We start from the raw sequence: 20155 nt of genomic DNA, 5'->3' as shown, positions 1-20155 counted from the left end.
TTTACCTGGCATAGCAAAACAATTTCAGACTACCTCTTATCACATAGCAAACAAAAGGATTAAAATAAAGTTCAACAGCTGTGACAAGAGTGAGTGTAATGATGCACATCTGTAGGATTACACCTCAGGAAGAAATCTGAACAGCTAAAAGATTCAGTCGTGTCTTATTTTGTAAAATTTCACATCATGGCAAGTAACTAGCTTCACAAACTCCCCAACTCATTCTATTATGACCGTAGATAATAACATAACGAACTTGGTGGGAAAAAAAAAAACCTATAACAATTATCATTTCCTTTCCTTTCACTATTGTCAAACTCCAGATCCTTATGCCTATTATCTCACTGTCTAACATCCTTTTTTGTAGAGCTGTATAATGGCCATTTCAGGGTGTACTTCAGAGGAGGCAAAAGCCTACACCAGTAACAAAAACACATCCAGAAAACCTTTTAAAGGTGTCCAAGCCATCTCTCATTAAACTGCATGCTTCATTAGGTATACTCTTTGTTTCCAGTAAAGATGAAACCTCATAGCAATTTAAAATGGAGTTTCTCTGTCATATTAGAGAAATAAGAAATACTATCAGGATGCTGATATTGACATGAAATGCAAAACAGACTATGGGAATACTAAGGCTATTTTTTCCCCCCCAAGGTGAAAGAGGCACGCAATACTTTATGTTCTAAACAGAAGTAACAAGAAAGAAGCTCTCTAATATTACCTATTGTAATATTAATATTACTATAATACTGAGAGTATTACAGCCTGTAAATTTCCCAGCGTATTATTATAAGAATGTAGCTCTGAAATACTATCTGGTCACATTGTCTGCTAATACAGTCACTGTAAATTCTGTTGCAACTAAATAATCATGAGTTTAACTTTTCTAAATGAAAATACCTTTAAGATGAAATATTAAAATGTTCAAAAAACCAAAGACAGAAACAATAATTGGGCTGAGTGAAAGAACAGGTAAGACCAGGATCAACTTCGACCTTTCAGTGGAGTCTGCGGTCAATATGTCTCTATTATGAAATGCAAGACGGAGCTAATACGTTCCTTTTTTCCAAATTGACTTGAGAACTTAAAAAGGCCCACTAGTCAGTTTAAAGATCCAACCAACTCAAATAGCCCATCTCCAGCATTAGCCAGCAGATACTTGAGGAAATATAAGAAACAACACGAGTAGAAATCCTTCTTTCACATACAACTCCTCATTTCTGAAAAGATAAATGTTGCTTCCACTTAAGAAGCTGTAAAGTAATTAAAAAAAAAAAAAAACACACACACTTCTATAGCAAGTGCATTAATCCAGGCTATCAGAATAAACAGCTATATTCCCAGTGGAAATTCATCCAAGAACCTGCTTTATTACAGCACTTTCCTGAAAGTTTATCAATTAGTCAAACTGTGAAAACAGTAAAAGAAGAAAAAGGTAGCGTTTTGGACTAACGGCAGCCAAATATGAGGGAATTCTGTGATTCTGTGTAATTCCAGTGGTCATGCTGGAATTCCCACTGGCAGATTAAAAGCTATACGTGTTTCTCAGGATAGTAGCTGCTAACTTTCAACATCAGCTTAAAGCGTTTCAACAAATTCTGGGCAGACTTTCTGGGGGAAGAAAATTCTGTAAAGACAGACTCATTACCAACTGTGGGAAGATTTAAGTTCTCAAGGGGCCTCCTGTGTTTCACCAGGTTCTCAAATAGCCTAAGGTGTAAGAAAACCTCACTTGCTTAGCAAAGGGACATACACACTTATAGCCGTATTCAATTACCTGATTACACACATACCAGAAAGGGATTATAGTACAGGAAGAAGCATACTGAAATAAGCTGAAAGATCCGGGTATATACTGTCTTAGATATATGGTCTAAGTCTGGGTCTAAGTTACTACTTTATGTACAACCGTTCACAATCTTTTTAAATAAAAGCTGTATAATCCATACATTATGAGTGTCCTGACATTATCAGAACACAATTTGAAGAGTCAGCCTTTAGCTCTAACCTCACTAATGAGCACAGGTCATAACTTTACATAGGAAGAGTAGTCCACCCGGACTGTGTATGTATCTGTGAATAACTAAACTATACAGCACGTTAAAACTAAAAATTCATTCCCGCACAGTCTGAAATGAGTAGAATACATCTTGCAATCAGATGAGAACGTGGTCATAACTACGTACAGAAACAGCACTGAAATTAGCCATTAGACAGCTGAAATCAGACGCAACTAACACTTGCAAGTTTTAGAGGTTTATATGTTCAAAAGTCTTTTCATTGTAAAAACTGAAATTAAAAAAAAACGTTTTCAAGAAAGGAATGAGAATGTAGACATGCAAAATATATGATATTTGCAAAAATCTCATAGAGCTAATGCAGAAACATGAAATCTTAAGATTCTGGATGCCACAGTGCAGCCATCAGTATGGGTCTCATAAAACAGTCGACAATGAAGAGCAGGTTATCAAATTAAATTGTTCATATAAGAAAAGTCCAAGTTCAGGTAGTTTTTAATACTATGATGCCCATTACATTTACTATGATGGGCTTATGCTCTATCATATTTCTCTGCACACCTTTCCCCTTCCCCACCTCCCAAAAAATAGAAGTACTGCACTATGACTTGTTTTTTAGATAAAAGTTGCAAACCTATTATCAAAGTTTAGCAGTCAGGCCTGAGTACATTCAACTCCCTATCAAAGACCCTGGACATACGAGCTGAGAGAGGGTGCGAGTCTCATCTACACATGTCGCTATTCGCACAGACACCATTACACCCCAGTCCAACCGGCCTAAAAACAAGACCAGTGCATTAGTATACCACGTCACTCAAAGATTATGAAACCAGCATCACAACGCACTTTTCCACAAGCGTGACTATTGACATATGAATAGTGTAAGCTGTTCTCCATTAACAGGTTTTTTCTGTTAAACGTTCTAAGCACAATATAGCTGGGAACTCAAGTTTGGTTTGGTTTTTCCAACATTTTATCAAAGCGTCGGCATGTTTATTACAAATAACTATAGTCGAGAGCACTCTTTTCCCTTTCATCTTTGCATTATCTTGAAGACTCCCTGCATTTGATAGACACGCAGGACTTGTTAAAATACTTACTTGAACAACATGCATATCTACTTTGAAACTGAAGTCCAGTAACGACGAAAAGTCATACGGACTCTCAAAATGCATCAGTGTCTGGAAGACCGATACAGAAGGTTGTACGTCAAGATTGCATTTTTCTTCAGCTCAAAGTATGGATTGACTCACCAAAAAGACATTACAGGGACACGTCTCATGCCCCCGCACTGTGGAGAGACCACTTTCTTAATTAGAATAAAACAAGGGCGGTAGGTATGCTGAACCTGAACAACATAAATCCGCTCCTAAAGTGGTCAATGGAACAGCGTTCATTTCATTCACCCAAGAACATGGAACAGAACTACTTGCAATCTCATGCTCCACATTTGCTGCGGCGTTTCCCGAGCGTTTTTAAAACACACACCTCAACTGGAACATAGCCCACAAAAACTGAATTAACAGCTAAGTAAACGTTTACATCTTTTAAAGTTGTTTTAGAGAACATGAAAAGAACCCCAATATTATATTTTTTTTTTAATTACATATCCTGTGTAGTAAGTATAATGAGAAATCCTTATGTTCACTGCTACAAAAATAGAGAAGGTTTAAAAGCTGCTAACAAGATTTGATATTTGGTATGTTGTTGTTTTTATTTGATATTTTTGTTTTATTTTGATATTTTAAATTTCAAAAGCACAGACTCTTCAAATTTAAGAAAACAAAAAGATCTCATAAAATCCATTTAATATATAACATCTTCCCCACGAGTCCTTAGCCAAATAAAGGGAAGACTGTCAGCACTAGTCTGTAGAAAATATAAAATCAGGCATAAGACAAAGCCAACCTGCTCCTCTACCTTTTACAGACCAAGGCACAAACATTGAAAACTGAATTATGGAATACTTGATGAAAATTACTGAAAGTGTCAAATGAAAAAATAATGAAGTCACAAAACACACATTTCCTTACTGTAAACACATATTTAAATGAGCTCCTGAGCAGTCACCATTAAGCTGAAATATAATGCAAGTTTTTCTGTGAAAACCCAGTTCAAAGAAGAGAGACTTCACTATAACATATCGATTTCCTTTACTGCTGATTCAAAAAAGTCCTCATTCTTTTTCTGGGACATTCATATAGTACTATCTAATTATACCCTCCATCAACCTAATTCAATTAAATAATAATATAATGATGTGTAAGAAACAACTGATATATATGCAGACAATTTTAGTAGTACTAATTACATTCTAATTTTTAAAATCTATCATAATGAGCCTTTCTTCCCATTCTCAGAAGGGAGGACAATATGTAGGTTAATATTTATACTCTGTGTGTCACATCATCTTTGTAAGAAAATCATTGAAGTGTGAATTAAAACACAAGTACAGAGTTCAGCATACAGCCAAGTTTGATTTGAAGTTAAAACAAGACTTTTCTAATTGCTAATAATTCTACAATATCCTTAAAATTGCAGGATATATTTTTTAAAAGCTGCATCCAAAGTCTGCAACTGCATTCGATATTACTCACTACTCTATCTTCTGCAGTAACTACAATCTCTGAAAAAAAAATACACATACACAAAAGGAACGTTTCATTATATGGAAAGGCTATCAAAAGGGATTTCTACTAGTAAACTGTTAAATACAGTAGTTTATCTTCAAAGCACTTCACTGTACTAAGTACTAAAGGAGTTCAAGACATATCGCAGCACATAGAAATATCCAGCATTTCTACAACTGTTAAAAATCTACCTTTTGATCAAGCCAGAGGGGTTATAAGCAACCCACCTCTACATTGCTCCCAAGCTATTCCCATCTCTACAGAGTAAAGTGATTTTTTTGGACTCAAGAGAAATCCATTAAGATCCAGTTTAAAAGATTAGAAAAAAAAGTCAAGTTCATAAGGTCAAAAGGGATTTAGATCAAAATTTTATGTCATCTTTTACAAGAGAATTTTAGTTAATTCGCTGTTTTAACATGCATTTAATATCAGTATTTGCAGTATAACAGAAAAGTCTTACTTCCCATTTCTTCCTGGGACACACAATTTAACATAACAGTAATAATAATAGTATTTAAAACACAAATGTTTTTGATATTTTTAACAAATACAAACAAACAAACCTTCTCTTTTGAGCTTCAGTCTCTCTCCTGGCTCGTTCTAGCGCCAATTCTTCAGCTATTCTTTTCTTTAGTTCTTCATCATTAACTACAATTAAAAGAAAATTAAGAACACAATATGTTTCTAATTACAGAAAAAATTACATAATACAGTGTTCCATTTTAATAATTTTTTTTCTACAAAACAGTTGGAGCACCAACTTGTGGTTTTAGCACCTTTCAAATTTTGATATACAACACTAGAGAGCTTTCAAAAATTACTCCTATTGAAAAAATTTTCAATTAACACACTTTCAAAAATTAAAAGACTACATAGTATAAGTTAAATTAAATACAACCTTCTTTTAATAAACATGCCTTTATCAAAGAAAATTTGGAAGAAATCTGGGACCTAAATAATAAAGTCTCAAATTACTACTCTCTATTCATATGGAATCAAGGGAAACAAGTTCTCACATATTGCTTCAAGTATTTTCAAATGCATATTTTAGTCCCCACAACAGCGTATTTACTACAGTCTAGATATCAATACATTTAGTTTCTATTGCTTAGTGAAAGCTTTTGCCTTAATTTCTCCTAATTTCACTTGAGCAAGCAGACGTGGAATGAATATTTTCTTCCCTGACACTACTTCAAATGAGCTAGTCGGAAGTCTGGTTAAGAACTGCGAAAGGAGGGAAGCAAAGAAATTCTCTTCAAAATTATGAATAAGCTTTTCCACACAAACGTAGACAAGCATGAGATCTGCTAATTCCATGAGTCTGAAAAACATTAATGAGACTGCCAAAAGTCATTTAATAAGATTTTCAAACGCACAGAAAAGGTCCATTCCCAACTCACCTTGATATTCAAGTGGTTAGTCAGGCAACCTACTTATACAGTGATACTGTTCAATATTAAGTAACTCTCTGCATCTATAGGCAATCGTATATTTTTGAAAAATCTGACTCAAAGACGAGAAATAGTTTGCTATTACTTCCTTTGAAGCATGTTGTTATTGCTACAACTTCTATTAATAAACTTCCAGAATAAACCACATTGAAAGGTTGCTTTAGCCTTAAAAGAAATCTAGTATGTATAGAACTATAGGTATAGAACTATTTTCCATTCTGGGAAAATGTATTTGGTTCCCAAGCTAAAGTTACACAGCTTTGGTGCAATAGCTGTAACCTCACATAAAGCGTTGATTTGCAGCAGTCAGAAAGAATGAGTTTTCCTTGAGGAGGAAAACAACTAACTAAAAAGTACAGCTGTAGAATGAGAATAAAAAAAAAAAAAAATCAAGTAATTATATCCAGGTTTCTTGCCAATATAAATCTGAATCCAATTCTAGCTCTCTTGAACCGAGGTATACCCATACGAGCTGAGCTGGACCTCCGTAACTCAGCAATACTCTAGTACTCCAGTAAAGACATAAGGATACCTTCCCTATCTATATAAAGCAGCTAGCTCAAGCATCTCTCACAAATTCCACGATATGGAACTTATGGAGCTAAAAGGCACATAATCGAACTCCAAAATCATTAATGCCTATCACTTGCACAGAATATAGATGTTGAATTCAAGTACGTGAAACAACCCTTCTTTCTCCACCCTCATAAGCAGTAACCAATACACTAGTCTAGGTAGCTAAAAGAAAAAAAAGAGAGAGAACTACATTTTCAGGCAATATAAGAAGTAATTGCAAGACAACAAGCAATTAAAAAAAAAAAAAAAAAAACACAGTCACCTCAGACTGCCCATTTGTGTCAAGTATTTGTACATCCAGAGGGCATTCAACAGCTGTTGGCAACCACACACTTGTGGAGGTCCTGCGGCAAGAGAGAAAAGGCTGCCAGTCACCTTTTTCACAGCAAACATAGTTAAAAGTATGAGCCCAGAAAGCAGGATATCTGGAATTTAGACCCTTCTCGAACAGAAGGGTTTGAGTCCACGTACCCCATATTCCAGTAAAGTGCTCTAATCATCATGCTACCACCTAACTCAAGTGGAGACACCCTCTTTTTTGAGGGAGAGGGAGGGAGAAGATAAAACATTGCGTTAAAGAGAAAGAGCCTCAGAGGGTGCCGAGTGATTAGAGCACAAAACTGGGACAGAGTCTCAGTACCCGCTTTGTGGAACCATTTAAGCCTGTTATGTTAGGCAGCCATTGGATTAAAAAGAAAAAAAAAAAGGAGGGAGATACACTACTAAAATGTGGCAAAACAGCCACGTACTCGGGGACCTGCCCCAAAGACTTGAATTTATCTGCAGACATTTCATCCAACATCGTTAGCCTCCATTCCCTTTGTAGTTAATGGAGTCCAGTGTGCGATTCTTCTCATACTAAAGCAGACCTTTAGAAAAGTAAATTTTATAAGTGAACAAAGCACCTACTCAGCTCCATTGACTACATGGGAATCTTGTAACAGATTACTACCACAAAGCCCGAACGAAAAAGTAATATTCGTTTTATTGGCACTATCTCTACTGACTACTGTCACTGTCCCAATATTTTCTGGCCCAAGGCTAAGCCAGGATGCCCTCACATTCTCCGTTTCAGAAGACGGGGAGTTGTCATATCATGTTTACGTATTCCCAAACAACCATCAGATGGCCACACTAAACTCCAAATCCCCCCAAAAAAAAAAAAAATGAGTTTAACAAAATAGGAATCTATTTATATATTGCAGCACACAATTTTCTCCCACACCCGAGTGAACATCACAAGCCAAAATGAAAGCAGTTAAGGTTCTGCTTTTGTAAACTTAGAAATGATTAAGCTGCCATAAAACCAAAGAATTTATTTCAGATCACCGCTACCTTCCTCACAGAACAAACCTGAAAACCCATGTTCAGGTGTTGCTTACTGCAACTCCATTCAACCCAGAGACTTCAGTACTTCATATCCTTTTAATGCTGTGCTTGAGAAAACACAAAAAGTTGCCTAAGCAGAAGTATGCTGTTCACCAGCATCTGTATCGTGGAGTTTACTGTTCTGCTGTGCAAAAATGAGTAAAAGTAGTCTAATAGACCATAGAATGGTCCTTTAAGATGTAATACAATAAAATTCAGGCAGCAGCCAATAAAGACATAGCACATTTGACCTTAACAATCAATTAGGTTACACATCGATCAGCCGAATACTAATAAGGAATAAAAGCGGAGCTATAGATCATCCAATAGAATTATTGTAAGATATAATTGGGTAGCTCCCAAATGAGAAATTTATGATGTTTCAGTAAAAATTGCAGTTCTACAAGCATAGGGGAATTGTTCTCGGAGAAGAGACGTTTAAAGAAAAGTTAATTTATTAGAAAAATTGGAAATGTTTCTAGGCAAAAAGCAATAAAAATCTCTCTGAAATAGCAATTTTAGGTCAGACTATATGACATTAAAAACAGGCACCTAACAGAAACTATTGGAGAACATTAGAATATGGTAGGCACAGGACTGCTAAAATAAGCGGGATATGGAGACTGTCAGTATAGAGCAGTTGCCAGAAGTTATTTACCTACCTCCATCCTCCTCGCTATTTTAAGTTCGTCACGATACTGAAATCGGTGTGAATCTCTGTAAATGCGTTCCAGGGCGTACAAACTTGGAAGATTTTTAGGCAGCTAGTATTTAGGAAGGTCACACACGCACCCCAGCGCTTTAGTACGGTGCCTCTAAAAGGGGCATAAAACGAATGCAACTTTACCGTTTCCCGAGTGCGAATGACCTAACGCACAGCTCACATCACAAGACAATTTAGATAGATGGTCAGTAATGGGAACTGCACTGAAAAAGCCATAGCGCAATAACCAGAAATAACTGTTCTCTTAGTATGTGAAGCGTGGCTCCTGATAGGTGTCTGATAAGCATTATTCTCTTTAGGATAATGGAAACAGAGTACCCGCAGCAGCACTGCCAAGGGGCTCATTACCACGCTCAGATCTAGGGCTGGATCTAGCAGCGAGGGCGCAGTGATTAAAATGACCAAACTGACTGCTCCAAGCAACAGCACTGCTGACACAGAATGTCACTCTGTGACTAGGAGGAGGGACAGAAAACACGTTGACTGCCAATGGACAAGGAGATTTTGCCGCTTTGATAGCCTCTGGGATGAAGTAGCCTGCTCCTTATATTTGCCCGCTCCTTCGGGAAAGGTTTGAAAGGTATGTTGATTATGTCCAGTCCTACAACACAAATGCATCATGCATTTCCTCCCTTTCATGCAGAGAATGCAGCTTTAAGAAGAATACAGCTAAGTTAACCAAATTATACTTAATGCAATCAGACCCTTTACAAAAGGTTTTCACCTACTTCAAGGACAAGACAATACACACATTCAGTTCATTTAGTGAGCGGAAGGTGATTTCGCCTTTAAAATAAAGCATTAGAGCATAAAAGAAAGAACAAAATAGGCAAAGATGACACTGGAAGAAACTGTAAGTTATATGCAATATGTATCTTGGCCAAAATCTACAACAATACCCAATGGAAAAAATAAGAGGCACTTCCTCCCCACCCCCAAAAAGCTGCAGAACATTTACTTCGCTATCAAATCATTTCAGTCGACCTTATGCCTTTCAGATGGCGCATAGACAAAGGGAAGAATTGGTGTGAGGGTGTCTTGCGGTGTAATAGGGTTTTCCTTTGAAAAGGATGCAAATCAGATCAGCAGTTACAAAAGCGTAACAGTATTCTCTGCTTTGCCGTATTTCAATGCTTTTCCGTTGATCCTTTCCCATACAAAGATGACGCTCCAAGATTTTTATTCATCCAGTACTCTTTTGTAGAACTGAAGGGAGGCCTATTCTTCCATCATTTTAAAAAGACCACAAGCCCTATGAAGATGGCTTTGGGGACCACTCTCACAGATACAGCCTTCATCTGGACTACAGAAAATAGCAAGACGCATCACTTCAGGAAACAAAAAAATTGCACAAAGACATTTGTTTAACCCTTAGTATCGATTCTCCATTTGTGCTTCAAAAATAAGATGATTAAGAAAACATACACCGGATGACTTTCTGAGGGTCCAAAAGGCTTTGAATAATTATAAGGACAAATCGATGAAGACTGAGGAGCTAAAGGTACCTAAGAGCATACATATCCTCCTGACCATTACTGAGGTTTCAGACATACAACACGCATTTTATCTTGGAACAGTGAAAAGCCTTCTACCAGCAGTATCAAGGCCAAGACAATGGTTTCATAAGATGACAACAACTCTTGAGAAGTAGCAACCTTACCTCCTAAGTCCACTTTGAGCCCCAGTAAGGGATTAGAAAAAGGCTTTTAATAATTAGGATCAATAACAAAAAGCAGCAGCACAGTCAGCATTTACTTTAACTTTTCCATTCATGTTGTTACAGGCATGCCACATTTAACATTTTACACAATCACTGTGCTATTCCTTTACTAACGTAGGAACCTACACTATATTCCTCGCATTACCTCGCACACCTAAGTACAGTAAACATTTGCCCCACACGCTGGTAAAGCTGCTTATTCATCTCCACTCATTGCGATTCTTATTGCAAGTGGGCATCCCTCTCACTACTAGTTGACGAGTAGGGATACAGGCAACTCAGCAACTCCCCTAAGATTTACCTTCATTTTTCCTGCATTTGCTGTCCACACTAGTCACAAGACCTAAACGTACAACGCTTTCTCTCACTCTAAAGCAGTTGCTTTATAGAGAGAGAGAGAAAAAAAAAAAAGCATACACACACATTTGGCACGACACTAAAATTATAGCAAGAAGGTGGCACCCAAAGATGCAAACACCACATATTAGGCAAAACAGACACCTGCAGCCTCGAAAAGGTTAGCTTGAGAAATCAGAAATAAGATACGGACAAATTAATCAAATACTCTCTACCCTGCAGAGCTAGGAATCTGTCTATTAGCCCCGCAACTTCAAAAAAAATCATTAACAGAAATCACATTTATTATCAGGCATCTTAATTAAAACCTCTTGAAAGGACAGGTGCATTAAGTTATTAATGAAAAAGACATTTACGTTTGATACAATCAAACATGTTTTAGAAAATACTTACTTAGCCAAGAAATATTCAGAGTGAATTTACAAGGAAATTGGAATATTCAGGAATATTTAGAGACTGCACTCACAAGGAAAATAAACCTGTTCTACTCTTCCTTTGTATTCTGCTTCGCTAGCAACCAAGCCGTTCAATGAACTAGATGGCCTTCGAAGAGCAAATTCTTGAAGGCCAGAACAATACAGACATCCTCCAGGCATAAGGGGATAAACATTTCCTGTTACAAAAAATATCTCCATAGACAGAAAATGCACAGCCCCTCTAGACAACCTGTTCCAATGTCTGGACTGTCCCCTTGGTGAATTTTTTTTTTTCCCTTACAAGTTATAAGCCCTCTTGTTTCAGTTTATGCGCGCTATCTCTCATCCTCCCACCACACACCACCAGAAAGAGCCTGGCTCCATCTTCTCAACAACTTCCTCGTACGTGTTGGAAGGCTACTTCAAGGTGTCCTCGAAGTCGTCTCTTCTCCAGGCCGAACAAGCCCTGCTCCCTCAGCCTCCCCTCACAGGTTTCAGACCACCACTCTGATACTCTCGGTGGTTAGTAGAGGTGGGAACTCAGCTCTTACATGCAGCTAATCTAGACACTCGGTCATCCAACTGTTATGCTTTAGGTTAGCATAATCGCAAAATTTCAGCAAGCATTGTGGTAAAGATAAGCCCATCAAACTACAACACACAATTAAGGAAGGAGCTTCCAAACAGTCTGAACACCAACAGTCACAGCGTACCTCCACTCAAGGAGCTCAGCAATACGTTTGAGGCTGTAATAGTTACTTCTGCCCTGAAATAAACGGGCACAAAGAACGAAGACCCATGCCATTATGGTTAAGTATATAACTTGGATGCATTCCAGATGATCAAAGTAGGAGTAATAAATACTTAAAAATAGAAAGCCTTATTTCCATAGGAAACAAATCATTTAAACAGAGCTAGAAAAAAGACATACGACAATGTTCAAATTAGTAAGTTTCTGAGTACATCAGCTAGCTAGTGGGTGAAGAACAAGCTACACACGTGATTCAGTTCATCTTTCACATAGGAACTCACTGGAGGCTGTTAAGAAAAGCAGGTAGTTATAAAGTGAGTGCTAAATTACAGCCATGAATTAGAAACAGGCTAAGACAAAACAGAGACCAAAAAGCACAAGCAAAGGGAATGTGGAACAGAGACATTGTAAAATCTGCACATGAATAGTCTGAACAATTTTATCAAGACTGGGTAAGTCTGTGGAAAACTTTAAAAGGGAGCGAGAGTAAGGCCAAGCAAGCTGAGCAGCACAATGGGATACAAATTCGGTTTTGAAAAATGAACAGTCACGTACACTGAAAAGCATAATGCGATTTCATTATACATTTTGCTTGGTTTTTAAATCAACCATAACCACATTTAAGTCCTCAGTATCAAGGCAGCAGAAGGAAAACTTGTTTAAAGGGCAACCAGTGGCGGGGGCAGGGTTGGAAGGGCAGAAGACTGTGAAGGGAAGGCCCAATATAAGTCTAGAATATACAAAGAATGCAGAAAGAATAGGAAAAAAAAAGATGGAAGATTAGGGAATTGCATCCCTCTTTGAGCACAGTGTTTCATCAGTCTTTCCATTTCAGGAAGGCATAGCAGTTAAAACCAAGGATGCGTTTCTCTCAAGATCTATTTCAGCTCAGCCAATAGTTACGGGCTTAACACAATAATCAGTCTGAAAAACTGTAACCCATTTCATGCAATAGCTGATGTTAACATCTTTCTTTTTAAGGTTAAAAGGAAATATCATAATTTAATCTTTGAAACAAAGTGTAGAAAACGTGAGATGTTTTTTGGATCAGGAACACTAACAAAGACCAGTTTCTCATAGACTTGTGTCACATTTCTCTGCACCCCCCCGGATACACGCGTTAAAGACAAGGTGACCTCTCTTGCCCCTGTGACGTTATCTTCCTTCTGTACTTCCACTCCTCCAGTCTCCACAGTACCCTCAGCTTTCTCCTACGTCCTGGCTAGGTTTGGCAGTAGGTAGTACGTGTTATAGTTGCCTTTGTGGTGCACGTGCCAATCTGCCACTCATTACATGTGTTGAGTGGTAAACTGGTAGGCAAAACAGTCTAGGCAGCTGAAGCCCTTCCCTTCTCCCGGGCATTTGTTTTACTGTCTCTTTTCTACTCGGCCCTTGACTTCTTCCAAAACAGAAACATAAGTGCCTTGAGTCTTTGAATCCCCTTTGGTCAGATTTGGCTGAACTCGATTAATAAAAATCAGAAGTTATCAGAAGGCAACGGATGAACTTACGGCATGATCACCCAATTCCTCCTCCTTCAGGAAAGTACACGGAAATAACGAAGAAAACCCTGAAACGGCTCAACTCTGAGAAGAGACAAGGTACAGGAAAATACAGGCTTCTCTTGCTCTTCCACAACACAGCCTTAGAAAGGCACACAACGAAGCTGATAAGGCAACATTTAAAATACTTTTTTGCGATATCTGAAATGCGCAATGGATAACACATTGGCAAACACTTTCTTCAAGCCACTGAAGACAAAAGTAAGTAAAATCAAACCGGGGGGTGCCGGAGGGAAGGGTACGCACAGGCCACCAGCAGTTAGGCTCTGCAATATGTAAAACAGGTTTGGGGAACGCAGCCCCAGTGTACGATCCCATCACTGCCCGAGTCGGGAAGATTTCTTTTTCGCTGGGAAAAATATTCCACAATCATATACTGCAGAATTTCCTGCATTCACCTCTGAAGCATCTCGTATCGATGACAGGATAGCAGGCCATTCAAACCATCGATCCGACCCAGCAAGGCAATTCTCCTATGCATATACACACTAAGTACTAGCATTAGCCATCCAGCTTAGCACAATGCACCTTAAGGCTGTCTTCAAACCTGTCACCTCTTTCAGTAGATGGCAGGGCAAATGCAGCTTTTTAGACGTTTCCTTCTGACATCTTCATTAATGTTAAATTCCTAACTGCACGCTAGTAGTCATAAATATTGAATTAGAAAGCAAAGGATCATGAACAGATTGGTGACCTGGAACATCCACAGCATCAAGCTATAAGCTTGTGATATACATTATAGCTCTTGTACAACTAAACTACTTTTAATATGCAAATATTAATATATATAAATATATATATAAATATATAATATTTTTATAATATGCAAATACCTTCATTTTATTCTTTGCCACTTAACAGCACTCCAGCTTGGACCATACCTAAACTCCACACATCACAGAAAAAATAAACATCAACAGTGGCTATTTAAGTTAAACAGCACAGAAAAGATAAAAAGTATTAAATTCACTGCTTATACAGCCAGCTATACAAATGACGTGCACTTCAATAGCATACTGCTTTCACTCAACTGAAAAAAAATATATATATATGTATGCTTTATTTCTTATTCAATTAAACAACTAGAAAATATTATTATCTTTCCTGCATTCTCAAAACTGTCTCAGAACTGGCTAACCATGGAAACAAGGTTTTTTTCTCACCCCAAAATAGGTTCATTGAGGTTAAGATTAAAGCGCATTGGTAAGTCGATGCAAAAAAGTTCCAGACGCACCTAGCCCTGCTGCATGCTGTCTATGGATAAACAGAAGCTTCAGCTTCTCAGAGCTGTCAATCAGATACCTCTCAAGAGCGTAAAATTAACCAGCAGAGTCCTGTATGTTTGTTTGTTTGAGATATCAGTAACATTGTCAATTCTTATCCTGGACTCCTAAAAACATACTTCTTACAGAAAGACATATAGTCATTGCACACTAACAACAATAGTAAGACTACTAGTTTAAAAACCAAACCATATGATTTCAATGTCTATTAAAGCCCCAGCAAATATATTAAGCGTGTGTAAATCTGGTGGTACCAGATATGTCAACGACATCATTCCACATACTCTTCCAATTCCTTCCCGTTGCCAAGAGCCTGAGTTTGCTGGTAGCAATGTTGAAGAGAAAGCAAGCAAGTATGAGCAAGTATACTAGCAACGGCTAGTAAATACGTAGTATTCCCATCCTACGTGGTTACTTTAAAAAGTTTAGTGGTTTTCAAACAATGTTCTACCCAGTTTATAACATTACGAATTGTCCAAATCAGCCTCACACTCAATGGAAAAATGCATGAGCCACTCCTTCCTGCCACCAGAACTAGAGCTCTGGAAGTAAGTTACATGCCTCAGAGACCAAGCTACGTGTTTTCTTTGAGCAAAAGAGGAATCCGCTAGAGGGTCTCGGAATTTTTATGGTGCGCGTACAAGAGAAATATCAGAATCAAATATCTGCCTGCGCTTAACAGTCCTGCTTAACAAAAACAATTCATTTCTGAGATTCACACCTCAGCGAGAAAAGCAGAAAAGAATCTTCATTACTTTTTAGCATGCCCAAGATTGCTTTCTACTAAACTAAGAGAAAGTCAAATAAAAATAGACACATATAATCGACAGAAAGATAGAAACTCAGAAAATATGACATCCCGAGGCAAAATTCAGCATTAGTTCTTTCAAATAAAACACAAAGGAGAAATGGAGCGCAAGAGAAGATGGAAGCCAAGAAGTAAGGATACTCGAGAGATCTGGGCGAAGATTTGTGCAGGACAAGGCCACCCTGCTGCACTGAAGAGCCTGCAGAGACAGCCCTCCAAGTCACCGATGGCCTAACAATAACTCTTCCATTACAAGATCCACAGCGTTGTATAATATTCTGTTTAGTTTCAAATCTGCCCAAAAGCACTCCAACCTCTTCCAAGTTCAAGCTAAGCTCGTACTGTCGGTCATAAGACCAGGCAGGGAGAGCTACCCTGGCGTTGCGATAAAAGTTGTAGCAGAACCGATGGAAGTTCTGACAGAAAAATTTAAAATTCATATTTTTGTGCGATTCTTCAGTCCAACTTGGCACTTATTCAAGCAAAAGGTTATAGGAATGTCAAGGCAGTATTGTAAACCCTTAAAAACGTGCTGGGCTGCTTTGGATTAGAGTTTTCTTCAATAAATTTAGAGCTATTTACAAAGAACACGCACCCTTGACACAACAAACCCACTGTCTTAGCTTCAGTTACACATAAGTGACAGTTACAGGGAAGTAGCGTAAGAAAATAAACATGATACATAAGCAATTTGTTTTATTATCTGTCATGTGCTTCCACATAAGTCATTTTCCACCAAAAAACGAATTGAATTAATTGGGCCAGTTAACATAAAACTTACCTCATTTTTATTTTCTGCGTGTTCTAGGAATCCATGCTTTGCCAGTGACATCACTACGCAAAGCTTTATTACACCTTTTAAAATTGTTCTCAATATCCTTATTAAGTTGTGAATCTTTTCAATGGCATGTCCTTCATAACTCAACACTCTCAGCCACCTTTGCAAAAAAAGTATACTGTACATGTACTGTGTATGTCTTTTGCTTCAGCCAATATTTATCCATAAGTCAGTTTGCTTTCAGGTTCTTAAAAATATATATAAATGGGAAGAAACGTGTATCTTTACTAGACTTCCATTGGCAACATTCTCCTTACATTTAAATCAACAGTAAGAGACTTGCTATTTTAATCTATCTGTGCTAGTCCTTTCTGCTATACATTGTAAGGCTTTTGTGGTTGAATACAATGGATAAAAGCATGAGAATCCCATAATTCAACATTTAAAAATAATCACATTGTAAATGATGATGTGAAAGATTTATTGCCCTGCTTTCAGTAGGATTAAGCATACAGTTTTCTTTCAAGACAATTTAAGTTCTCCAGTTTCTGATCTTCACGGTTCATAAATTTGTTGTAAAGTTATTTTATCTGACAGCACGAGGAACTAACCGGTACCCCTCTTATTTTCCTGGACCACTGCAGAATTATTTTTAAGTCTGTATACAAAGAACAACATGAAATCTAGAGAGATTCAGACCATTTTCAAAACAACAATTCAGTATTTTTTGACATGCTTAGATATATTTAAACATAACAAAACTCCCTATCAAGCCCACAACTTCTGTTAACACACAATAAATTAGATTAAAAAAAAGCTTAAGTGTTACTGAATCTAGAGAATATGAAAGGAATTTTGATTAAAAAATCTTATTATGTGACATGCCTCATGAAAGTAATAAGAGGCAATCAAGTACATTATATGGAAGATGTGATGGTCAATTTTATTCAAGTTTTTACTTAGGGAGGCTGGGGCAATGAAAAACCTAAACCAAAATTATTTTGCCAATTATATTTCAACGAACCTCTTCTACCACTTAGGGGACAGTGCAATAATCAAGTATTTCTACACATAATATCTAGGCAAAAGGGTTTATAAACCAAAAGATCTCTTTAATTTTACATTTAGAAGTCACCACTAATCGCAAAGAATTACAAATTGTTATTGCACAGGCCAGCATTCCCAAATGAGACTCTGTACTGTCAAGGCTACATAAATAGCAAAATTTGACGTTCAGTTCATCTGCTACCATTATCTTTAAAGAGGATTCTCCAGCTGCGACTGCATACTATTAACGGCACAGGAAAAGTCAATTTTACCCAATTACAGCTCTGAATTACAATAGCTTTGGACAGCAATAACAAGATTTGCAAAGCTGCTCTTCATTCTGAACCAAAAACTCCTTCTGTTGAGGACAGCCTCATACACCTTTCTATTGGTGAAAGTATCAGTTCAAAGCGGTTCTAGACACTGAATTTTATTGTCAGATGTCCATATACCAACTGCTCTTAGGCCAGGAGGTCCTGCTTTTATACAAGTGCGGTTCAAAGCTCTGAAAATAGGCCCCGCTACCAAAAATAGGATAAGTGAAGACTTACAAGCAGTGACTGAATGGGATGAGTTAGCATAAATAGGTACTGGGATAAAGATTAATGTTATTTCCTGTTAATGTATATCCAGTGCAAGTGACCGTACATACTTACGAGGCATCAAAGCTCAAGTTTCTCAAATCAATGATCACAAGATATACATGTACGTTCCCTTAATTTTTCAACGTAAACTTAATTGTTTTGCATCCAATTCAAACTCAAATATTGGTAACATTAATTGATCTTAGCATGGCCTATAACAGAGCCTATCCTTTGCAGCAGGCAGGAAACGATTCCAAAGAAAACCAATACTAATAACCAGCCCGGGGGGGCCGCGAAGGGGGGCCCAAAGGTAAATAAACACCATTAAAAGATGATCAGAATCTGGTACGTGCTGGATAACACAGCTTCATCTGCATTCTGACATTCAACCCCTTCGCTATTGCTCGTGCCGTTTCCAAAGCCAGCTGTATACTCAGTGCCACAGGAAATTCTCTCTGCTTTGTAAAATCAGGACAAACAGTATTTTCCTTTTCATGAGCAACTCAACTAATGATAGCCTCGCTTCTTGTGGATTTAGGTTCTGTTCCTCTTGCATACAAAATAACCCTACCTTCTCTCATGTCTCCGTAATCTTTGAATCAGGAATTTTATGGCTAGCTCAGAGCTACGCACACAGTGCCTGCCCATCAGTGCACTTGTACTGACTGATAAAGTAGCACAACATACTATAGGAGAGTTTTGCCTATAGCAGGGCATAATTCACAGATCTCCTGGCCTCCTGAGGGGTCACATACTAAGTAAAACTGTAAAACTATGGTTCCAAATGACCATTCTGTATTAATATCACACACGGATAGCAGCATCCATCACTGACTTGCAGCTACTTCATTACTTAAAGCTATCCTTAACGTGTCAAATTTAAAAAGTCATCTTTGAATTTTGCTCAGGAGTGGAGCAACTGCCAATTTGTCCTATCGCACTGATGTTCACAAAGGAAGGTGCTTCCTGCACTCTGTTCCTTCCCTGCAGCTGCCAATCTTCAAACACGAGACACTCATGCCTCAGACAGCATGCCAGGAACACCACAACTACTAGCTGCAGGGCTTTCAAAATCCTAGCCCAGCCTATTTGCATTCATGTCCTTAAATTAACTCCCCCTTTCACATTTACCCAAGCTCTCCCAAATTCCCCAGCTCATAGTGGTGTACTCTTTTCCGAAGCCTTGGAGTCCTCCAGGTTTCCCCTACCTCACTGTCCCAATTCACGTCAGCTCTGGCTGCAGAAGCTCCCACTGCTGGCCTACACAGACGTTTATCTCTGGACCCGCGCCTCCTCTCTGAGCTAAACTCTGTCATCAAACCCTTTTCCTTTTCTCTCCAGGAACGCTCTAAATCTTTCCAAACAGGGTTTCACACAGGCAGAGACAGCAACAGTTACCATTACCCACCCAGCCAAGGGGACTGGCCCTTTTTGAAGGGAAGGGACTTTGTGAGGTACGGGAGATTGTTGGAAAGAGATCTGCTTTGTAACCATTCTGCAATAGATCCATGTGTAAAGACCATCACTTCAAAAATAAAAAATCCTTTCTGATCACATCCTTTTAAGAAATTTTCTCAATGAGCTCTATGAAGATCTGAACGTTCATATCAAAGTAAGTTGCAACAAGTCATTGTAGCATATAGCAGGAGTTATTTCACTTTGCTAATCAGTTCAACAGTATCGTCTATTTTATCTAATACTTACTGATATTCATATAAGGAAACACTCCAATAGTACTCTTTGTCATCAATATTTCTGTACATTTTCAGAAAGTGTAAATAGACTGATTATCCTTGAGCATTTTTATCAAAACTTGACAGAGAAGACTCTTTGATATCTTCAAAAGTTATTGCGGGAAAGAGGAGGCCAGAGAAAAATTATTAAAGAAGCCATAATGTAATCATACTGTGAAAAAATAAGCACTGTGTGTCTTTACAGGTAAAGTTTAATGAAAAAGTGTTTCACATAAAGATACCACTCATCATTACATCTGCTGATCCCATTAACAAGATTTCTGTTTGGAGTTGCACAGAAAGGTAAATCAGTATACCAAACTTCCCCTTTGTGCATTTAAAGTAATCT

General features: G+C 37.9%; 1 protein-coding gene across 4 annotated transcripts in view; it reads right to left on the bottom strand.

Moving 5' to 3' along the window:
- CHCHD3 (coiled-coil-helix-coiled-coil-helix domain containing 3) overlaps nucleotides 1-20155 on the bottom strand; it is a 160795-nt gene that overhangs the window by 123307 nt on the left and 17333 nt on the right. For all 4 annotated transcript variants that reach the window (XM_068953663.1, XM_068953600.1, XM_068953450.1 and 1 more), the window contains exon 3: nucleotides 5212-5296. In XM_068953663.1, coding sequence (XP_068809764.1) covers nucleotides 5212-5296 — 85 coding nt within the window. The remainder of the gene's footprint in view (nucleotides 1-5211; nucleotides 5297-20155) is intronic.

Source organism: Struthio camelus, chromosome 1 (genome assembly GCF_040807025.1).
Source record: "Struthio camelus isolate bStrCam1 chromosome 1, bStrCam1.hap1, whole genome shotgun sequence".
Classification (NCBI taxonomy): Eukaryota; Metazoa; Chordata; class Aves; order Struthioniformes; family Struthionidae; genus Struthio; species Struthio camelus.
Note: the sequence above shows the minus strand (reverse complement) of the source record. Positions and strands in the feature narration are given on the sequence as shown.